General features: G+C 41.8%; 1 protein-coding gene across 1 annotated transcript in view; it reads left to right on the top strand.

Moving 5' to 3' along the window:
- Positions 1 to 17,770, top strand: part of LOC139760456 (uncharacterized) — a 220,372-nt gene that overhangs the window by 189,659 nt on the left and 12,943 nt on the right. Inside the window, exon 5 of the mRNA XM_071683694.1 lies at positions 6,163 to 6,313. Within this exon, the coding sequence (XP_071539795.1) occupies positions 6,163 to 6,313 (151 nt within the window). The remainder of the gene's footprint in view (positions 1 to 6,162; positions 6,314 to 17,770) is intronic.

The raw sequence follows: 17,770 nt of genomic DNA, 5'->3' as shown, positions 1-17,770 counted from the left end.
TGGGATAAGAGTGAGTGCTCAAATTACAGAGGTATAAGTATGTTGAGTATTCCTGGTAAATTATATGGGAGAGTATTGATTAAGAGGGTGAAGGCATGTACAGAGAATCAAATTGGGGAAGAGCAGTGTGGTTTCAGAAGTGGTAGAGGATGTGTGGATCAGGTGTTTACTTTGAAGAATGTATGTGAGAAATACTTAGAAAAGCAAATGGATTTGTATGTAGCATTTATGGATCTGGAGAAGGCATATGATAGAGTTGATAGAGATGCTCTGTGGAAGGTATTAAGAATATATGGTGTGGGAGGCAAGTTGTTAGAAGCAGTGAAAAGTTTTTATCGAGGATGTAAGGCATGTGTGCGTGTAGGAAGAGAGGAAAGTGATTGGTTCTCAGTGAATGTAGGTTTGCGGCAGGGGTGTGTGATGTCTCCATGGTTGTTTAATTTGTTTATGGATGGGGTTGTTAGGGAGGTGAATGCAAGAGTTTTGGAAAGAGGGGCAAGTATGCAGTCTGTTGTGGATGAGAGAGCTTGGGAAGTGAGTCAGTTGTTGTTCGCTGATGATACAGCGCTGGTGGCTGATTCATGTGAGAAACTGCAGAAGCTGGTGACTGAGTTTGGTAACGTGTGTGAAAGAAGAAAGTTAAGAGTAAATATGAATAAGAGCAAGGTTATTAGGTACAGTAAGGTTGAGGTTCAAGTCAATTGGGAGAATGGAGAAAAACTGGAGGAAGTAAAGTGTTTTAGATATCTGGGAGTGGATCTGGCACCGGATGGAACCATGGAAACGGAAGTGAATCATAGGGTGGGGAAGGGGGCGAAAATTTTGGGAGCCTTGAAGAATGTTTGGAATTCGAGAATATTATCTCGGAAAGCAAAAATGGGTATGTTTGAAGGAATAGTAGTTCCAACAATGTTGTATGGGTGTGAGGCGTGGGTTATGGATAGAGTTGTGCGCAGGAGGGTGGATGTGCTGGAAATGAGATGTTTGAGGACAATATGTGGTGTGAGGTGGTTTGATCGAGTAAGTAATGTTACGTTAAGAGAGATGTGTGGAAATAAAAAGAGTATGGTTGAGAGAGCAGAAGAGGGTGTTTTGAAATGGTTTGGTCACATGGAGAGAATGAGTGAGGAAAGATTGACCAAGAGGATATATGTGTCGGAGGTGGAGGGAACGAGGAGAAGTGGGAGACCAAATTGGAGGTGGAAAGATGGAGTGAAAAAGACTTTGAGTGATCGGGGCCTGAACATGCAGGAGGGTGAAAGGTGTGCAAGGAATAGAGTGAATTGGAACGATGTGGTATACCGGGGTCGACGTGCTGTCAATGGATTGAACCAGGGCATGTGAAGCATCTGGGGTAAATCATGGAAAGTTCTGTTGGGCCTGGATGTGGAAAGGGAGCTGTGGTGTCAGTGCATTATTACATGACAGCTAGAGACTGAGTGTGAACGAATGGGGCCTTTGTTGTCTTTTCCTAGCGCTACCTCGCACACATGAGGGAGAAGGGGGTTGTTATTCCATGTGTGGCAAGGTGGCGATGGGAATAGATAAAGGCAGACAGTGTGCATTATGTACATGTGTGTATATGTGTATGTCTGTGTGTGTATATATATATGTGTACATTGAGATGTATAGGTATGTATATTTGCGTGTGTGGACGTATATGTATATACATGTGTATGTGGGTGGGTTGGGCCATTTCTTTTGTCTGTTTTCTTGTGCTACCTCGCTAACGCGGGAGACAGCAACAAAGCAAAATAATAAATAATCCACACCCGCACATATACATACCTATACATTTCAACATATACATATATATACTGACAGACATACACATATATACACATGTACATAATTCATACTTGCTGCCTTTATTCATTCCTGTCACCACCCCGCCACACATGGAATGACACCCCCTCTCCCCGCACGCATGAGATAGCGCAAGAAAAAGACAACAAGACCACATTCGTTCACACTCAGTCTCTAACTGTCATGTATAATGCACCAAAACCTCAGCTCCCTTTCCACAACCAGGCCCCACAAAACTTTCCATGGTTTACCCCAGACACTTCACATGCCCTGGTTCAATCCATTGACAGCACGTCCACCCTGGTATACCTCATCGTTCAAGTTCACTCTAGTCCTTGAACGCCATTCACCCTCCTGCTTGTTCAGGCCTTGATTGCTTAGAATCTTTTTCACTCCATTCTTCCACCTCCAATTTGGTGTCCCACTTCTCTTTGTTCCCTCCACCTCTGACACATATATCCTCTTTGTCAATCTTTCCTTTTTCATTCTCTCCATGTGACCAAACCATTTCAATACACCCTCTTCTGCTCTCTCAACCACTCTCTTTTTATTACCACACATCTTTCTTACTCTTTCATAACTTACTTGATCAAACCACCTCACACTACATATTGTCCTCAAAAATCTCATGTCCACCACATCCACCCTCCTCCACACAACTCTATCTATAGCCGACACCTTGCAACCATATAACATTGTTGGACTCACTTTTCCTTCAAACATATCAAACATAATGTTCTTGCCTTCCACACGTTCTTCAATGCTCCCAGAACTTTAGCCCCCCTCCCCCACCCTGTGTCTCACTTCTGCTTCCATGGTTCCATGCTAAATCCACTCCCAGATATCTAAAACACTTCACTTCCTCCAGTTTTTCTCCATTCAAGCTTACCTCCCAGTTGACTTGTCCCTCAAACCTACTGTTCCTAATAACCTTGCTCTTCTTCACATTTACTCTCAGCTTTCTTCTTTCACACACTTTACCAAACTCAGTCACCAGCTTCTGCAGTTTCTCAAATGAATCAGCCACCAATGCTGTATAATCAGCGAACAACAACTGACCCACTTCCCAAGCCCTCTCGTCCACAAGAGAATGCATACTTGCCCCTCTCTCCAAAACTCTTGCATTTACATCCCTAACAACCCCATCCATAAACAAATTAAACAACTATGGAGACATCATGCACCCCTGCCTCAAACCGACAATCACTAGGAGCCAATCATTTTCCTCTCTTTCTACTCGTACACATGCCTTACATCCTCGATAAAGACTTTTCACTGCTTCTAGCAACTTCCCTCCCACACCATATACTCTTAATACCTTCCACAAAGCATCCCTATCAACTCTATCATATACCTTCTCCACATCCATAAATGCTACATACAAATCCAATTTTTTTTCTAAGTATTTCTCACATACATTCTTCAAAGCAAACACCTAATCCACACATTCTCTACCACTTCTGCAACCACATTGCTCTTCCCCAATCTGATGCTCTGTGCATGCCTTCACCCTCTTAATCAATACCCTCCCATATAATTTCCCAGGAATACTGAACAAACTTATACCTCTGTAATTTGAACACTCACCTTTATCCCCTTTGCCTTTGTACAGTGGCAGTATGCATGCATTCTGCCAATCCTCCACCATGAGCCATACATACATTGAATATCCTTAGCAACCAGTCAACAACACAGTTACCACCTTTTTTAATAAATTCCACTGCAATTCCATCTAAACCTGCCATCTTGCTGGCTTTCATCTTCCGCAAAGCTTTCACTACCTCTTCCCTGTTTACCAAACCATTCTCCTTGACCCTCTCTTTGCACACCACTCGACCAAAACACCCTATATCTGCCACTCTGTCATCTAACACATTCAACAAACCTTCAAAATACTCACTCCATCTCCTTATCACATCACTGCTACTTGTTATTACCTTCCCATTATCCCCCTTCACCGGTGTTCCCATTTGTTTTCTTGTCTTACGCACTTTATCTTCCAAAACATCTTTTTATTTTCCCTAAAATTTAATGATACTCTCTCACCCCAACCCTCATTTGCCCTCATTTTCACCTCTTGCACCTTTCTCTTGACCTTTTCCTTCTTTCTTTTATACATCTCCCAATCATTTGCACCATTTCCTTGCAAAAATCGTCCAAATGCCTCCCTCTTCTCTTTAACTAATTATCTTACTTCTTCATCCTACCACCCACTACCCTTTCTAATCTGCCCACCTTCCACGCTTCTAATACCACAAGCATCTTTTGCGCAAGCCATCACTGCTTCCCTAAATACATCCCATTCCTCCCCCACTCCCCTTACATCCTTTGCTCGCACCTTTTTCCATTCTGCGCTCTGTCTCTCCTGGTACTTCCTCACACAAGTCTCCTTCCCAAGCTCACTTACTCTCACCACTCTCTTCACCCTAACATTTTCTCTTGTTTTCTAGAAACCCCTACAAATCTTCACCTTTGCCTCCACAAGATAATGATCAGACATCCCTCCAGTTGTACCTCTCAGCACATTAACATCCAAAAGTCTCTCTTTCACGCGCCTCTCAATTAAGATGTAATCCAATAATGCTCTCTAGCCATCTCTCCTACTTTCATACATATGCTTATGTATATGTCTCTTTTTAAACCAGGTATTCCCAATCACCAATCCTTTCTCAGCACACAAATCTACAAGCTCTTTACCATTTCTATTTACAAAACTGAAGACCCCATGTACACCAATTATTCCCTCAACTACCACATTACTCACCTTTGCATTCAAATCACCCATCACTATAACCCGGTCTCGTGCATCAAAACTACTAACACACTCACTCAGCTGCTCCCAAATCACTTGCCTGTCATGATCATTCTTCTCATGCCCAGGTGCATAGGCACCAATAATCACCCATCTCTCTCCATCCACTTTCAGTTTTACCCATATCAATCTAGAGTTTACTTTCTTACACTCTATCACATACTCCCACAACTCCTGTTTCAGGAGTAGTGCTACTCCTTCCTTTGCTCTTGTCCTCTCACCAACCCCTGACTTTACTCCCAAGACATTCCCAAATCACTCTTCCTCTTTACCCTTGAGCTTTGTTTCACTCAGAGCTAAAACATCCATGTTCTTTTCCTCAAGCATACTACCTGTCTCTCCTGTTTTCTCATCTTGGTTACATCCACACACAGACACCCCAATCTGAGCCTTCGAGGAGGATGAGCTCTCCCCACATGACTCCTTCTGTTTCCCCTTTTAGAAAATTAAAATACAAGGAGGGAAGGTTGTCTAGCCCCCCACTCCTGTCCCCTTTAGTCTCCTACTATGATATGCAGGGAATGCTTGGAAAGTATTCTTCCTCCCCTATCCCCAGGGATAGGAATAATATGAATATGTATAGAAAAATAGCACTGCACACACTCGGTATATGTGTGTTTGTGTGTGTTTGTGGGGTATGTATGTTTGGATACCCCATACACACATGAAGAAAAGCCAAGCTGAGGATTGTGGAGGTGGCCTTCCAATTGATTTTGCTGTGCCCTATGTAATCCCACTAACCTGAGTTTAGCTCCAAGTCACATATTTCATCACATTTCTATTGTTATTAATCATCACCAGCTGATGCATTATTTTTTCTTCATGACACTTAGGTCATCCAGCAGTCTGTTCATTTTCTGGGGGTCACTTTGTATTAATAATCTAGAGGTTGTTGGCTATGCATCTGTAATATTGGTTGTTCAGGTATTAAGGGGAGCAGAATTTTTTTCTGCACCATCCTGGCTTTAAAAGAAACCTCTGTAAGCTACTAAGGGTATAATATGTCTTCTAGATATAGAAGAGGTGGATAAAGTTAAGATAAATAATGTTGCAAGGGAAGCATTTGTATATAGGTGAAGATGGAAGCAGTATCAGGATTAAGAGAAATTTGGACAAATGGTTAAAACTGTTCTAAATGAAACTAAGATAGACAGCTGTGCAATACATACATTTGTCAGCAGAGAATGACAGTTTTGTGAAAGTAATAGGATATGCTGGGAACACAATGTGCTTGCCCTGCTTCATGATAACATCTTAGGAGAGATACTCATAGATAGTTACTCTACATATATTGTTTTGAATATCCTACACTGAATTGTGATGAGAAAAGGGTAAAGTATTAGTCATCCTGCAGTATTGTACAGGATGGTGATTATGATAAAGATGGTTATTTGTTGGTAAAATATGCATGTTGATATTATCCACCCTATAGAGAAGTTTCTTATCTAACACCTGTTTTCAATAAGGGCTACATGATATGTTATTTTTTCATCAAGATATAGCCTGCCAATATCTCAGTATTCTTAAATCTATTCCTCCCTTAGCATTCCAGAGGAACATGGGCCAACAGTGGTGTTGATATAAATCTAGATAACTTAACCCTTGGTGGATTAAAGAAAGCCCCAGCCCCTTCCATGAATCAGCTACAGACCGTCAGTACCACGATAGCTCCAGTCATATCCCAGCCTCACCCAAGTGAGTAAAGATTATATATTTATTTTATTTTGCTTTGTTGCTAGCTTCCGTGTTAGCGAGGTAGCACAAGGAAACAGACGAAAGAATGGCCCAACCCACCCACATACACATGCATATACATACACGTCCACACAAGCAAATATACATACCTATACATCTCAGCGTATACATATATATACACACACAGACTTATATATATATACACATGTGCATAATTCATACTGTCTGCCTTTATTCATTCCCATCGTCACCCCGCCACACATGAAGTAACAATCCCCCTCCCCCCTCATGTGTGCAAGGTAGCACTAGGAAAAGACAACAAAGGCCACATTTGTTCACAGTCTCTAGCTGTCATGTAATAATGCACTGAAAACCACAGCTCCCTTTCCACATCCAGGCCCCACAGAACATTCCATGGTTTACCCAAACGCTTCACATGCCCTGGTTCAGTCCATTGACAGCACGTCGACCCCGGTATACCACATCGATCCAATTCACTCTATTCCTTGCACACCTTTCACCCTCCTGCATGTTCAGGCCCTGATCACTCAAAATCTTTTTCACTCCATCTTTCCACCTCCAGCTTGGTCTTCCACTTCTCGTTTTCTCCACCTCTGACACATATATGCTCTTGGTCAATCTTTCCTCACTCATTCTCCCCATGTGACGAAACCATTTCAAAACACCCTTTTTTGCTCTTTCAACCACACTCTTTTTATTACCACACATCTCTCTTACCCTATTATTACTTACTCAGATTAAACCACCTCACACCACATATTGTCCTCAAACATCTCATTTCCAGCACATCCACCCTCCTGTGCACAACTCTATCCATAGCCCACGCCTCACAACCATATAACATTGTTGGAACCACTATTCCTTCAAACATACCCATTTTTGCTTTCCAAGATAATGTTCTCGACTTCCACACATTCTTCAAAACTCCCAGAACTTTCGCCCCCTCCCCCACCCTATGATTCACTTCCGCTTCCATGGTTCCATCCGCTGCCAAATCCACTACCAGTTGTCTAAAACACTTCACTTCCTCCAGTTTTTCTCCATTCAAACTCACCTCCCAATTGACTTGTCCCTCAACCCTACTGTACCTAATAACTTTGCTTTTTTTCACATTTACTCTCAGCTTTCTTCTTTCACACACTTTACCAAACTCAGCCACCAGCGCTATATCATCAGCGAACAACAACTGACTCACTTCGCAAGCTCTCTCATCCACAACAGACTGCGCACTTGCCCCTCTTTCCAAAACTCTTGCATTCACCTCCCTAACAACCCCATCCATAAACAAATTAAACAACCATGAAGACGTCACACACCCCTGCCGCAAACCTACATTCACTGAGAACCAATCACTTTCCTCTCTTCCTACACATACACATGCCTTAAATCCTCGATAAAAACTAAAAGATTATTTTTTTTTTTTTTTTTTTTTTTTTTTTTTTTTGCTGTCTCCCGCGTTTGCGAGGTAGCGCAAGGAAACAGACGAAAGAAATGGCCCAACCCACCCCCATACACATGCCTTGATTCAATCCACTGACAGCACGTCAACCCCGGTATACCACATCGCTCCAATTCACTCTATTCTTTGCCCTCCTTTCACCCTCCTGCATGTTCAGGCCCCGATCACACAAAATCTTTTTCACTCCATCTTTCCACCTCCAATTTGGTCTCCCTCTTCTCCTCGTTCCCTCCACCTCCGACACATATATCCTCTTGGTCAATCTTTCCTCACTCATTCTCTCCATGTGACCAAACCATTTCAAAACACCCTCTTCTGCTCTCTCAACCACGCTCTTTTTATTTCCACACCTCTCTCTTACCCTTACGTTACTTACTCGATCAAACCACCTCACACCACACATTGTCCTCAAACATCTCATTTCCAGCACATCCATCCTCCTGCGCACAACTCTATCCATAGTCCACGCCTCGCAACCATACAACATTGTTGGAACCACTATTCCTTCAAACATACCCATTTTTGCTTTCCGAGATAATGTTCTCGACTTCCACACATTCTTCAAGGCTCTCAGAATTTTCGCCCCATCCCCCACCCTATGATCCACTTCCGCTTCCATGGTTCCATCCGCTGCCAGATCCACTCCCAGATATCTAAAACACTTCACTTCCTCCAGTTTTTCTCCATTCAAACTTACCTCCCAATTGACTTGAACCTCAACCCTACTGTACCTAATAACCTTGCTCTTATTCACATTTACTCTTAACTTTCTTCTTTCACACACTTTACCAAACTCAGTCACCAGCTTCTGCAGTTTCTCACATGAATCAGCCACCAGCGCTGTATCATCAGCGAACAACAACTGACTCACTTCCCAAGCTCTCTCATCCACAACAGACTTCATACTTGCCCCTCTTTCCAAAACTCTTGCATTCACCTCCCTAACAACCCCATCCATAAACAAATTAAACAACCATGGAGACATCACACACCCCTGCCGCAAACCTACATTCACTGAGAACCAATCACTTTCCTCTCTTCCTACACGTACACATGCCTTATATCCTCGATAAAAACTTTTCACTGCTTCTAACAACTTGCCTCCCACACCATATATTCTTAATACCTTCCACAGAGCATCTCTATCAACTCTATCATATGCCTTCTCCAGATCCATAAATGCTACATACAAATCCATTTGCTTTTCTAAGTATTTCTCACATACATTCTTCAAAGCAAACACCTGATCCACACATCCTCTACCACTTCTGAAACCACACTGCTCTTCCCCAATCTGATGCTCTGTACATGCCTTCACCCTCTCAATCAATACCCTCCCATATAATTTGCCAGGAATACTCAACTAACTTATACCTCTGTAATTTGAGCACTCACTCTTATCCCCTTTGCCTTTGTACAATGGCACTATGCACGCATTCCGCCAATCCTCAGGCACCTCACCATGAGTCATACATACATTAAATAACCTTACCAACCAGTCAACAATACAGTCACCCCCTTTTTTAATAAATTCCACTGCAGTACCATCCAAACCTGCTGCCTTGCCGGCTTTCATCTTCCGCAAAGCTGTTACTACCTCTTCTCTGTTTACCAACTCATTTTCCCTAACCCTCGCACTTTGCACACCACCTCGACCAAAACACCCTATATCTGCCACTCTATCATCAAACACATTCAACAAACCTTCAAAATACTCACTCCATCTCCTTCTCACATCACCACTACTTGTTATCACCTCCCCATTTGCGCCCTTCACTGAAGTTCCCATTTGCTCCCTTGTCTTACGCACTTTATTTACCTCCTTCCAGAACATCTTTTTATTCTCCCTAAAATTTCATGATACCCTCTCACCCCAACTCTCATTTGCCCTGATAATGTCTTGACTTTTTTTGTGAATTGATCATTAGACACTGTTTGGTTTCATTACTGCAGATGATATAGATTTCATAGTATCAGATGAAAGTGAAATAGATGAATTATTTTTCTTTCTACTCTGATGATAATCAGTTTCTGGAAGTGTACGACATTTTTGCATTTAGAATATCTTAGAGGTTCTTAGGAATTGATTACAGAATGTAATGAGAATGTTTGGTAGGGCATATGAGAAGCTATTGAAGTAATTAGAAGGGACTACTGGGTAAGGAAGTGAGGATACTCTTTTTTATCAAGTCATATGTGTATTCTTTTTTATCAAGTCATACAATAGGTAAGAAGATTCTGAATAGCAGTGTGTAAAAAATATATATTTGAAAGTACAGTTTACTCCGTCATTTTATCATTCATATGTTGTATGTTTTGTAATGAAGGCTTGCATGAACAGCTGTGTACGTGAGTATCAGTTCCTTCACTGAATAAGAACTGCCTGAAGAGAATTATGTACAATACAGTGCAGGAAAAATACTATATATCTTATCATTTTATCTGTGAATATCTTGAAGCAGAAGTGAGTCATAGGGTGGGGGAGGGGGTGAAGATTCTGGGAGCGTTGAAGAATGATTGGTGATCGTCAGGATCTCCATATATTCTTACTGATTGTTAATTCATGTATTAGGTAAGAACCTATCGAAGAGAAATTGTGTAGAAAAAAATACAGGATGAAAAATGCACTGTATCATATCTTTCACCAATTACATTTTGAATGTTTTAAACCAAGACATTTGCCATCATTTGTTTAATACATGGCAATTCCAATTTTACCACCAATTTTTCTGTTATATTCCTGAATGGGTAAATATTTATTAGTCTTTCTTGGGTGTATGTATGATTTATAAGATTTCTCTGTAATTTTTTCTTAATGTTTAAGGAAACTATAAAGGCATTATTTGGTGTGTTAGTGGGGGCCTCTAGTCTCTTACCCTGTATTTACATTGAAAAGTTATTAGCCTCCAGTCTCTAACTCTGTATATATGTTGAAAACCAGTGAACTGAAAATCTTGCAACAAATTCATGCAATTTCCTCATCCCTATTGTATGAAGGATCACCTTTTTGATATTATTGCTATTTTTTTTTCATACATATTTGCCATTTCCCACATTAGCTAGGTAGCATTAAGAACAGAGGACTGAGCCTTAGAGGAAATATCCTCACTTGGCCCCCTTCTCCGTTCCTTCTTTTGGAAAATCATAATGAACTGAGATGCGGACTAAGTGAGAATTTTCCCTGTAAAGCTCAGTCTTTTGTTGTTAATGCTACCCCACTAATGTGGGAAATGGTGAATAAGTATGAAAAAGAAGATGTATGTATTTGTATATGTCATTATCTTTTTTTTATTATTATACTTTGTCGCTGCCTCCTGCATTAGCAAGATAGCGCAAGGAAACAGACAAAAGAATAGCCCAACCCACCCAGATACACATGTATATACATACATGCCCATACACGTGCACATATACATATCTATACATTTCAACATATACATACACAGACACATACATGTATAAACATGAGCATATTCATACATGCTGCCTTCATCCATTCCCGTTGCCACCCTACCACACGTGAAATGGCAGCCCCTCCCCTCGCCACGCCCAAGGTAGCGCCACATTCGTTCACACTCGGTCTCTAGCTGTCATGTGTAATGCTCCGAAACCACAGCTCCCTTTCCACATCTAGGCCCCACAAACCTTTCCATGGTTTACCCCAGACACTTGACATGCCCTGGCTCAATCCATTGACAGCACGTTAATCCCGGTATACCACATTGTTCCATTTCACTCTAGTACTTGCACGTCTTTCACCCTCCTGTATGTTTAGGCCCCGATCACTCAAAATCTTCTTCACTCCATCCTTCCACCTCCATTTTGGTCTCTCACTTCTCCTTGTTCCCTCCATCTCTTGACACATATATCCTCTTTGTCAATCTTTCCTCACTCATTCTCTCCATGTGACGAAACCATTTCAATACACCCTCTTCTGCTCTCTCAACCACACTCTTTTTATTACCTCACATCTCTCTTACTCTTTCATTACTTACTTGATCAAACCACCTCACACCACATATTGTCCTCAAACATCTCATCTCCAACATATCCATCCTCCTCCGCACAACCCTATCTATAGCCAATACCTCGCAACCATAAAACATTGTTGGAACCAGTATTCCTTCAGACATACCCATTTTTGCTCTGAGATAATGTTCTTGCCTTCCACACATTCTTCAATGATCCCAAAACCTTTGCCCCCTCCCCACCCTGTGACTCATTTCCGCTTCCATGGTTACATCCGCTGCTAAATCCTCTCCCAAATATCTAAAACACTTCACTTCCACCAGTTTTCCCTCCATTCAGACTTGCCTTCCAATTTACTTGTCCCTCAACCCTACTGAACCTAATAACCTTGCTCTTATTCACCTTTACTCTCAGCTTTCTTCTTTCACACACTTTCCCGAACTCAGTCACCAGCTTCTGCAGTTTCTCACCTGAATCAGCCACCAGCGCTGTATCATCAGCAAACAACAACTGACTCACTTCTCATATGTGTATGAGTGGATGGGTGTTTCTTCATCTGTATCCTGGCACTTCCTTGCTAACGTGGGAAACTGGGATCAAGTATAATAATATCAATAATATGAGGTTCAGTAGGGTTGAGGGACAAGTCAATTGGGAGGTAAGTCTGATTGGAGAAAAACTGGAGGATGTGAAGTGTTTTAGAAATCTGGTAGTGGATTTAGCAGCGGATGGAACCATGGAAGCAGAAGCGAGTCATAAGGTCGTGGAGAGTGTGAAGGTTCTGGGAGCGTTGAAGAATGTGCGGAAGGCGAGAACGTTATCTCGAAGAACAAAAATGGGTATGTTTGAAGGAATAGTGGTTTCATCAATGTTATATGGTTGTGAGGTGTGGGTTATAGATAGGATTGTGCAGAGGAGGATGGATGTGTTGGAAATGAAATGTTTGAGGACAATATGTGGTGTATGGTGATTTGATCGAGTAAGTAATGAAAGGGTAAGAGAGATGTGTGGTAATAAAAAGAGAGTGATTGAGAGAGCAGAAGAGGGTGTATTGAAATGGTTTGGTTACATGGAGAGAATGAATAAGGGAAGATTGACCAAGAGGATATATGTGTCAGAGGTGGAGGGAACAAGGAGAAGTGGGAGACCAAATTGGAGGTGGAAGGATGGAGTGAAGAAGATTTTGAGCGCTCGGGGCCTAAACGTACAGGAGGGTGAAAGGCATGCAAGGAATAGAGTGAATTGGAACAATTTGGTATACCGGGATCGACGTGCTGTCAATGGATTGAACCAGGGCATGTGAAGCGTCTGAGGTAAACCATGGAAAGTTTGTGGGGCCTGGATGTGGAAAGGGAGCTGTGGTTTCAGTGCATTACTCATGACAGCTAGAGACTGAGTGTGAACAAATGTGGCCTTTGTTGTGTTTTCCTAGTGCTGCCTCGCTCGCGAGGGGGGAGGGTGCCATTTCATGTGTGGCGGGGTGGCGACGGGAATGGATGAAGGTAGCAAGTATGGATATGCACTTGTGTATATATGACTTTGTATGGACGCATTGAAATGTATAAGTATGTACATGTGCGTCTGTGGGGATGTATGCATATACATGTGTATGTGGGTTGGTTGGATCATTCTTTAGTCTGTTTCCTTGCACTACCTTGCTATTGCAGGAAACAGTGTCAAAGTATGATAATAAGAAAAAAAAATATAGATAATGATAATAACACATGACATTACTGACCATAGGCTGTAGTTACAAAGTACACTAATGTGAAATGAATATGTTCTGGAAGGTTAATAATGTGTGAAAAACAAGAGAAGAAATAGGAAGATTGGTGAAGTGGGAAAACGGGAAGTGGTAACAGGTAGTGTTGAAGTGAGGAGTGGACTGATTATTCACTAGTCAAAAAAAATTTTAACTTCTTTTGTCCCAAGAACTAAAATAGGTGAAGCTTACAGTACTTTTTATGGAGAATTCAAATCTATATTCTTTTTTATTATTATTATACTTTGTCGCTGTCTTCCGCATTATAAGGTAGCACAAGGAAACAGACAAAAGAAAGGCCCAACGTACCCTACATACACATGTATATACATACACGTCCACACATGCACATATACATACCTACACATTTCAATGTATACATATATAATCATACACAGACATATACATATATACACATTTACATAATTCATACATGCTGCCTTTATTCATTCCTGTTGCCACCCCGCCACACATGAAATGACAACTTTCTTCCCCCGCATGCGCGCGAGGTAGCGCTAGGAAAAGACAACAAAGGCCACATTCGTTCACACTGAGTCCCTAGCTGTCATGTATAATGTACTGAAACCATAGCTCCCTCTTCACATCTAAGCCCCACAAAACTTTCCATGGTTTACCCCAGACACTTCACATGTCCTGGTTCCATCCATTGACAGCACGTCGACCCCGTTATACCACATCATTCCAATTCACTCTATTCCTTGCACACCTTTCACCCTCCTGCATGTTCAGACCCCGATTGCTCAAAATCTTTTTCACTCCATCCTTCCACCCCCAATTTGGTCTCCCACATCTCATTCCCTTCACCTCTGACACATATATCCTCTTTGTCAATCTTTCCTCACTTATTCTCTCCATGTGACCAAACCATTTCAAAACACCTTCTTCTGCTCTCTCAACCACACTCTTTTTATTACCGCACTTCTCTCTTACCCTTTCATTACTTACTCAATCAAACTACCTCACACCACATATTGTCCTCAGACATCTCATTTCCAGCATATCCACCCTCCACCACACAACTCTATCTATAGCCCATGCCTCGCAACCATATAACATTGTTGGAACCACTATTCCTTCAAACATACCCATTTTTGCTTTCCGAGATAATGTTCTTGCCTTCCACACAGTTTTCAACGCTCCCAGAACTTTCGCCCACTCCCTCACTCTGTGACTCACTTCTGCTTCCATGGTTCCATCCGCTGCCAAATCCACTCCCAGATATCTAAAACACTTCATTTCCTCCAATTTTTCTCCATTCAAACTTACCTACCAATTGACTTGCCTCTCAACCCTACTGTACCTAATAACCTTGCTCTTTTTCACATTTACTCTCAGCTTTCTTCTTTCACACACTTTACCAAACTCAGTCACCAGCTTCTGCAGTTTCTAACCTGAATCATCCACCAGTGCTGTATCATCAACGAACAACAACTGACTCACTTCCTAAGCCCTCTGATACATAACAGACTGCATATTTGCCCCTCTCTCCAAAACTCTTGCATTCACCTCCCTAACAACCCCATCCACAAACAAATTAAACAGCCATGGAGACATCACGCACTGTTGCCGCAAACTAACATTCACTGAGAACCAATCACTTTCCTCTTCCTACTCGTACACATGCCTTACCTCCCACACCATATATTCTTAATACCTTCCACAGAGCATCTCTGTCAACTATATCATATGTCTTCTCCAGATCCATAAATGCTGCATACAAATCCATTTGCTTTTCTCAGTATTTCTCACATACATTCTTCAAAACAAACACCTGATCCACACATCCTCTACCACTTCTGAAACCACACTGCTCTTCCCCAATCTGATGCTCTGTACATGCTTTCCCTCTCTCAATCAATACCCTCCCATATAATTTCCCGGGAATACTCAACAAACTTATACCTCTGTAATTTGAGCACTCACCTCTATCCCCTTTGCCTTTGTACAATGGCACCACGCATGCATTCACCCAATCCTCAGGCACCTCACCATGAGTCATACATACATTAAATATCCTTACCAATCAGTCAACAACACAATCACCCCCTTTTTTTAATAAATTCCACCTGCAATACCATCCACACCCACTGCATTGCCGGCTTTCATCTTCTGCAAAGCTTTTACTACCTCATCTCTGTTTACCAAATCATTCTCCCTAACCCTCTCACTTCACACACCACCACTCTATCATCTAACACATTCAACAAACCTTCAAAATACTCACTTCATCTCCTTCTCACATCACCACTACTTGTTATTCACTGATGTTCCCAATTATTCTCTTGTCTTACACACTTTATTTGCATCCTTCCAAAACATCTTTTTATTTTCCCTAAAATTTAATGATACTCTTTCACCCCAACTCTCATATGCCCTCTTTTTCATGTCTTGCACCTCTCTCTTGACCTCCTGCCCTCTTTCTTTTATACATCTCCCACTCATTTGCCTTATTTCCCTACAAAACTCGTCCAAATGCCTCTCTCTTCTCTTTCGCTAATAATCTTACTTCATCCCACCACTCGCCACCCTTTCTAATCTTCCCACCTCCCACGCTTCTCAGGCCACAAGCATGTTTTGTGCAAGCCATCACCGTTTCCCAAAATACATCCCATTCCTCCCCCACTCCCCTTACGTCCTTTGCTCTCACCTTTTTCCATTCTCCACTCAATCTCTCCTGGTACTTCCTCACACAAGTCTCCTTCTCAAGCTCACTTACTCTCACCACTCTCTTCACCCCAGCATTCTCTCTTCTGAAAACCTCTACAAATCTTCACCTTCGCCTCCACAAGATAATGATCAGACATCCCTCCAGTTGCACCTCTCAGCACATTAGCATCCAAAAGTCTCTCTTTCACTCGCCCATCAATTGACACGTAATCGAATAACGCTCTCTGGCCATCTCTCCTACTTACATACATATACTTATGTATATCTCTCTTTTTAAACCAGGTATTCCCAATCACCAGTCCTTTTTCAGCACACAAATCTACAAGCTCTTCACCATTCCCATTTACAACACTGAACACCCCATGCACATCAATTATTCCCTCAACTGCCACATTACTCACCTTTGCATTCAAATCACCCATCACTATAACCCAGTCTCGTGCATCAAAACTAGCAACACACTCACTCAGCTGCTCCCAAAACACTTGCCTCTCATGATGTTTCTTCTCATGCCCAGGTGCATAAGCACCAGTACTCACCCATCTCTCTCCATCCACTTTCAGTTTTACCCATATCAATCTAGAGTTTACTTTCTTACACTCTATCACATACTCCCACCACTCCTTTTTCAGGAGTAGTGATACTCCTTCCCTTGCTCTTGTTCTGTCACCTACCCCTGACTTTACTCCCAAGACATTCCCAAACCACTCTTCCCCTTTACCCTTGAGTTTCGTTTCACTCAGAGCCAAAACATCCAGGTTCCTTTCCTCAAACATACTACCCATCTCTCCTTGTTTCTCATGTTGGTTACATCCACACACATTTAGACACCCCAATCTGAGCCTTTGAGGAGGATGAGCACTCCCTGCATGACTCCTTCTTCTATTTCCTCTTTTAGAAAGTTAAGATACAAGGAGGGGAGGGTTTCTAGTCCCCCCTCCTATCCCCTTTAGTTGCCTTCTATGACACACGTGGAATGCGTGAGAAGTATTCTTTCTCCCCCATCCCCAGGGATAATTCAAATCTATTTTTAGAATTTTTCTATAAGACATTATTTTTAAGTGACAGAGCAATGTGATTTTACAATAAGTGTATATTGCTAATATATAGATAAGGCTGGTATTACAATAAAAAAATTACCTCTAAATTGTAGATGTATACGACTTTTGGCTAAATCTGGTCTCAGGAACATCCTCCAATGATGTCTAGCAGTAATCTGCCAACATAGAGGGGCTCTACTTTCCTTGGTACCGCTTTTCCATGACCAAAATATCCTAATGAAATCTTTTGTGGTGCTCATTAATGACTGCCCCAAGATTTTTCTGGAAAAAGTGAACTTTAAACTCATATTGCACCCCAGAGCTTTATATGAAGTCAGTAGATCTCTTACAGCATCACAGTAGTTTTCTGATATGTGACTCTTCAGAAATATTTGCTAATCTTCTTGAATGCCAGCCAAACAGTTTTTTCATCTTCATTTAGCTCTTCATCGAACTTTTCACCTCAAGGCAGTTCGCTGATCTGTGGTCTTACAGAAATACCCTCCTTGATTTTTGCA

This window comes from Panulirus ornatus, chromosome 37, assembly GCF_036320965.1.
Source record: "Panulirus ornatus isolate Po-2019 chromosome 37, ASM3632096v1, whole genome shotgun sequence".
Taxonomy (NCBI): domain Eukaryota; kingdom Metazoa; phylum Arthropoda; class Malacostraca; order Decapoda; family Palinuridae; genus Panulirus; species Panulirus ornatus.
Note: the sequence above shows the minus strand (reverse complement) of the source record. Positions and strands in the feature narration are given on the sequence as shown.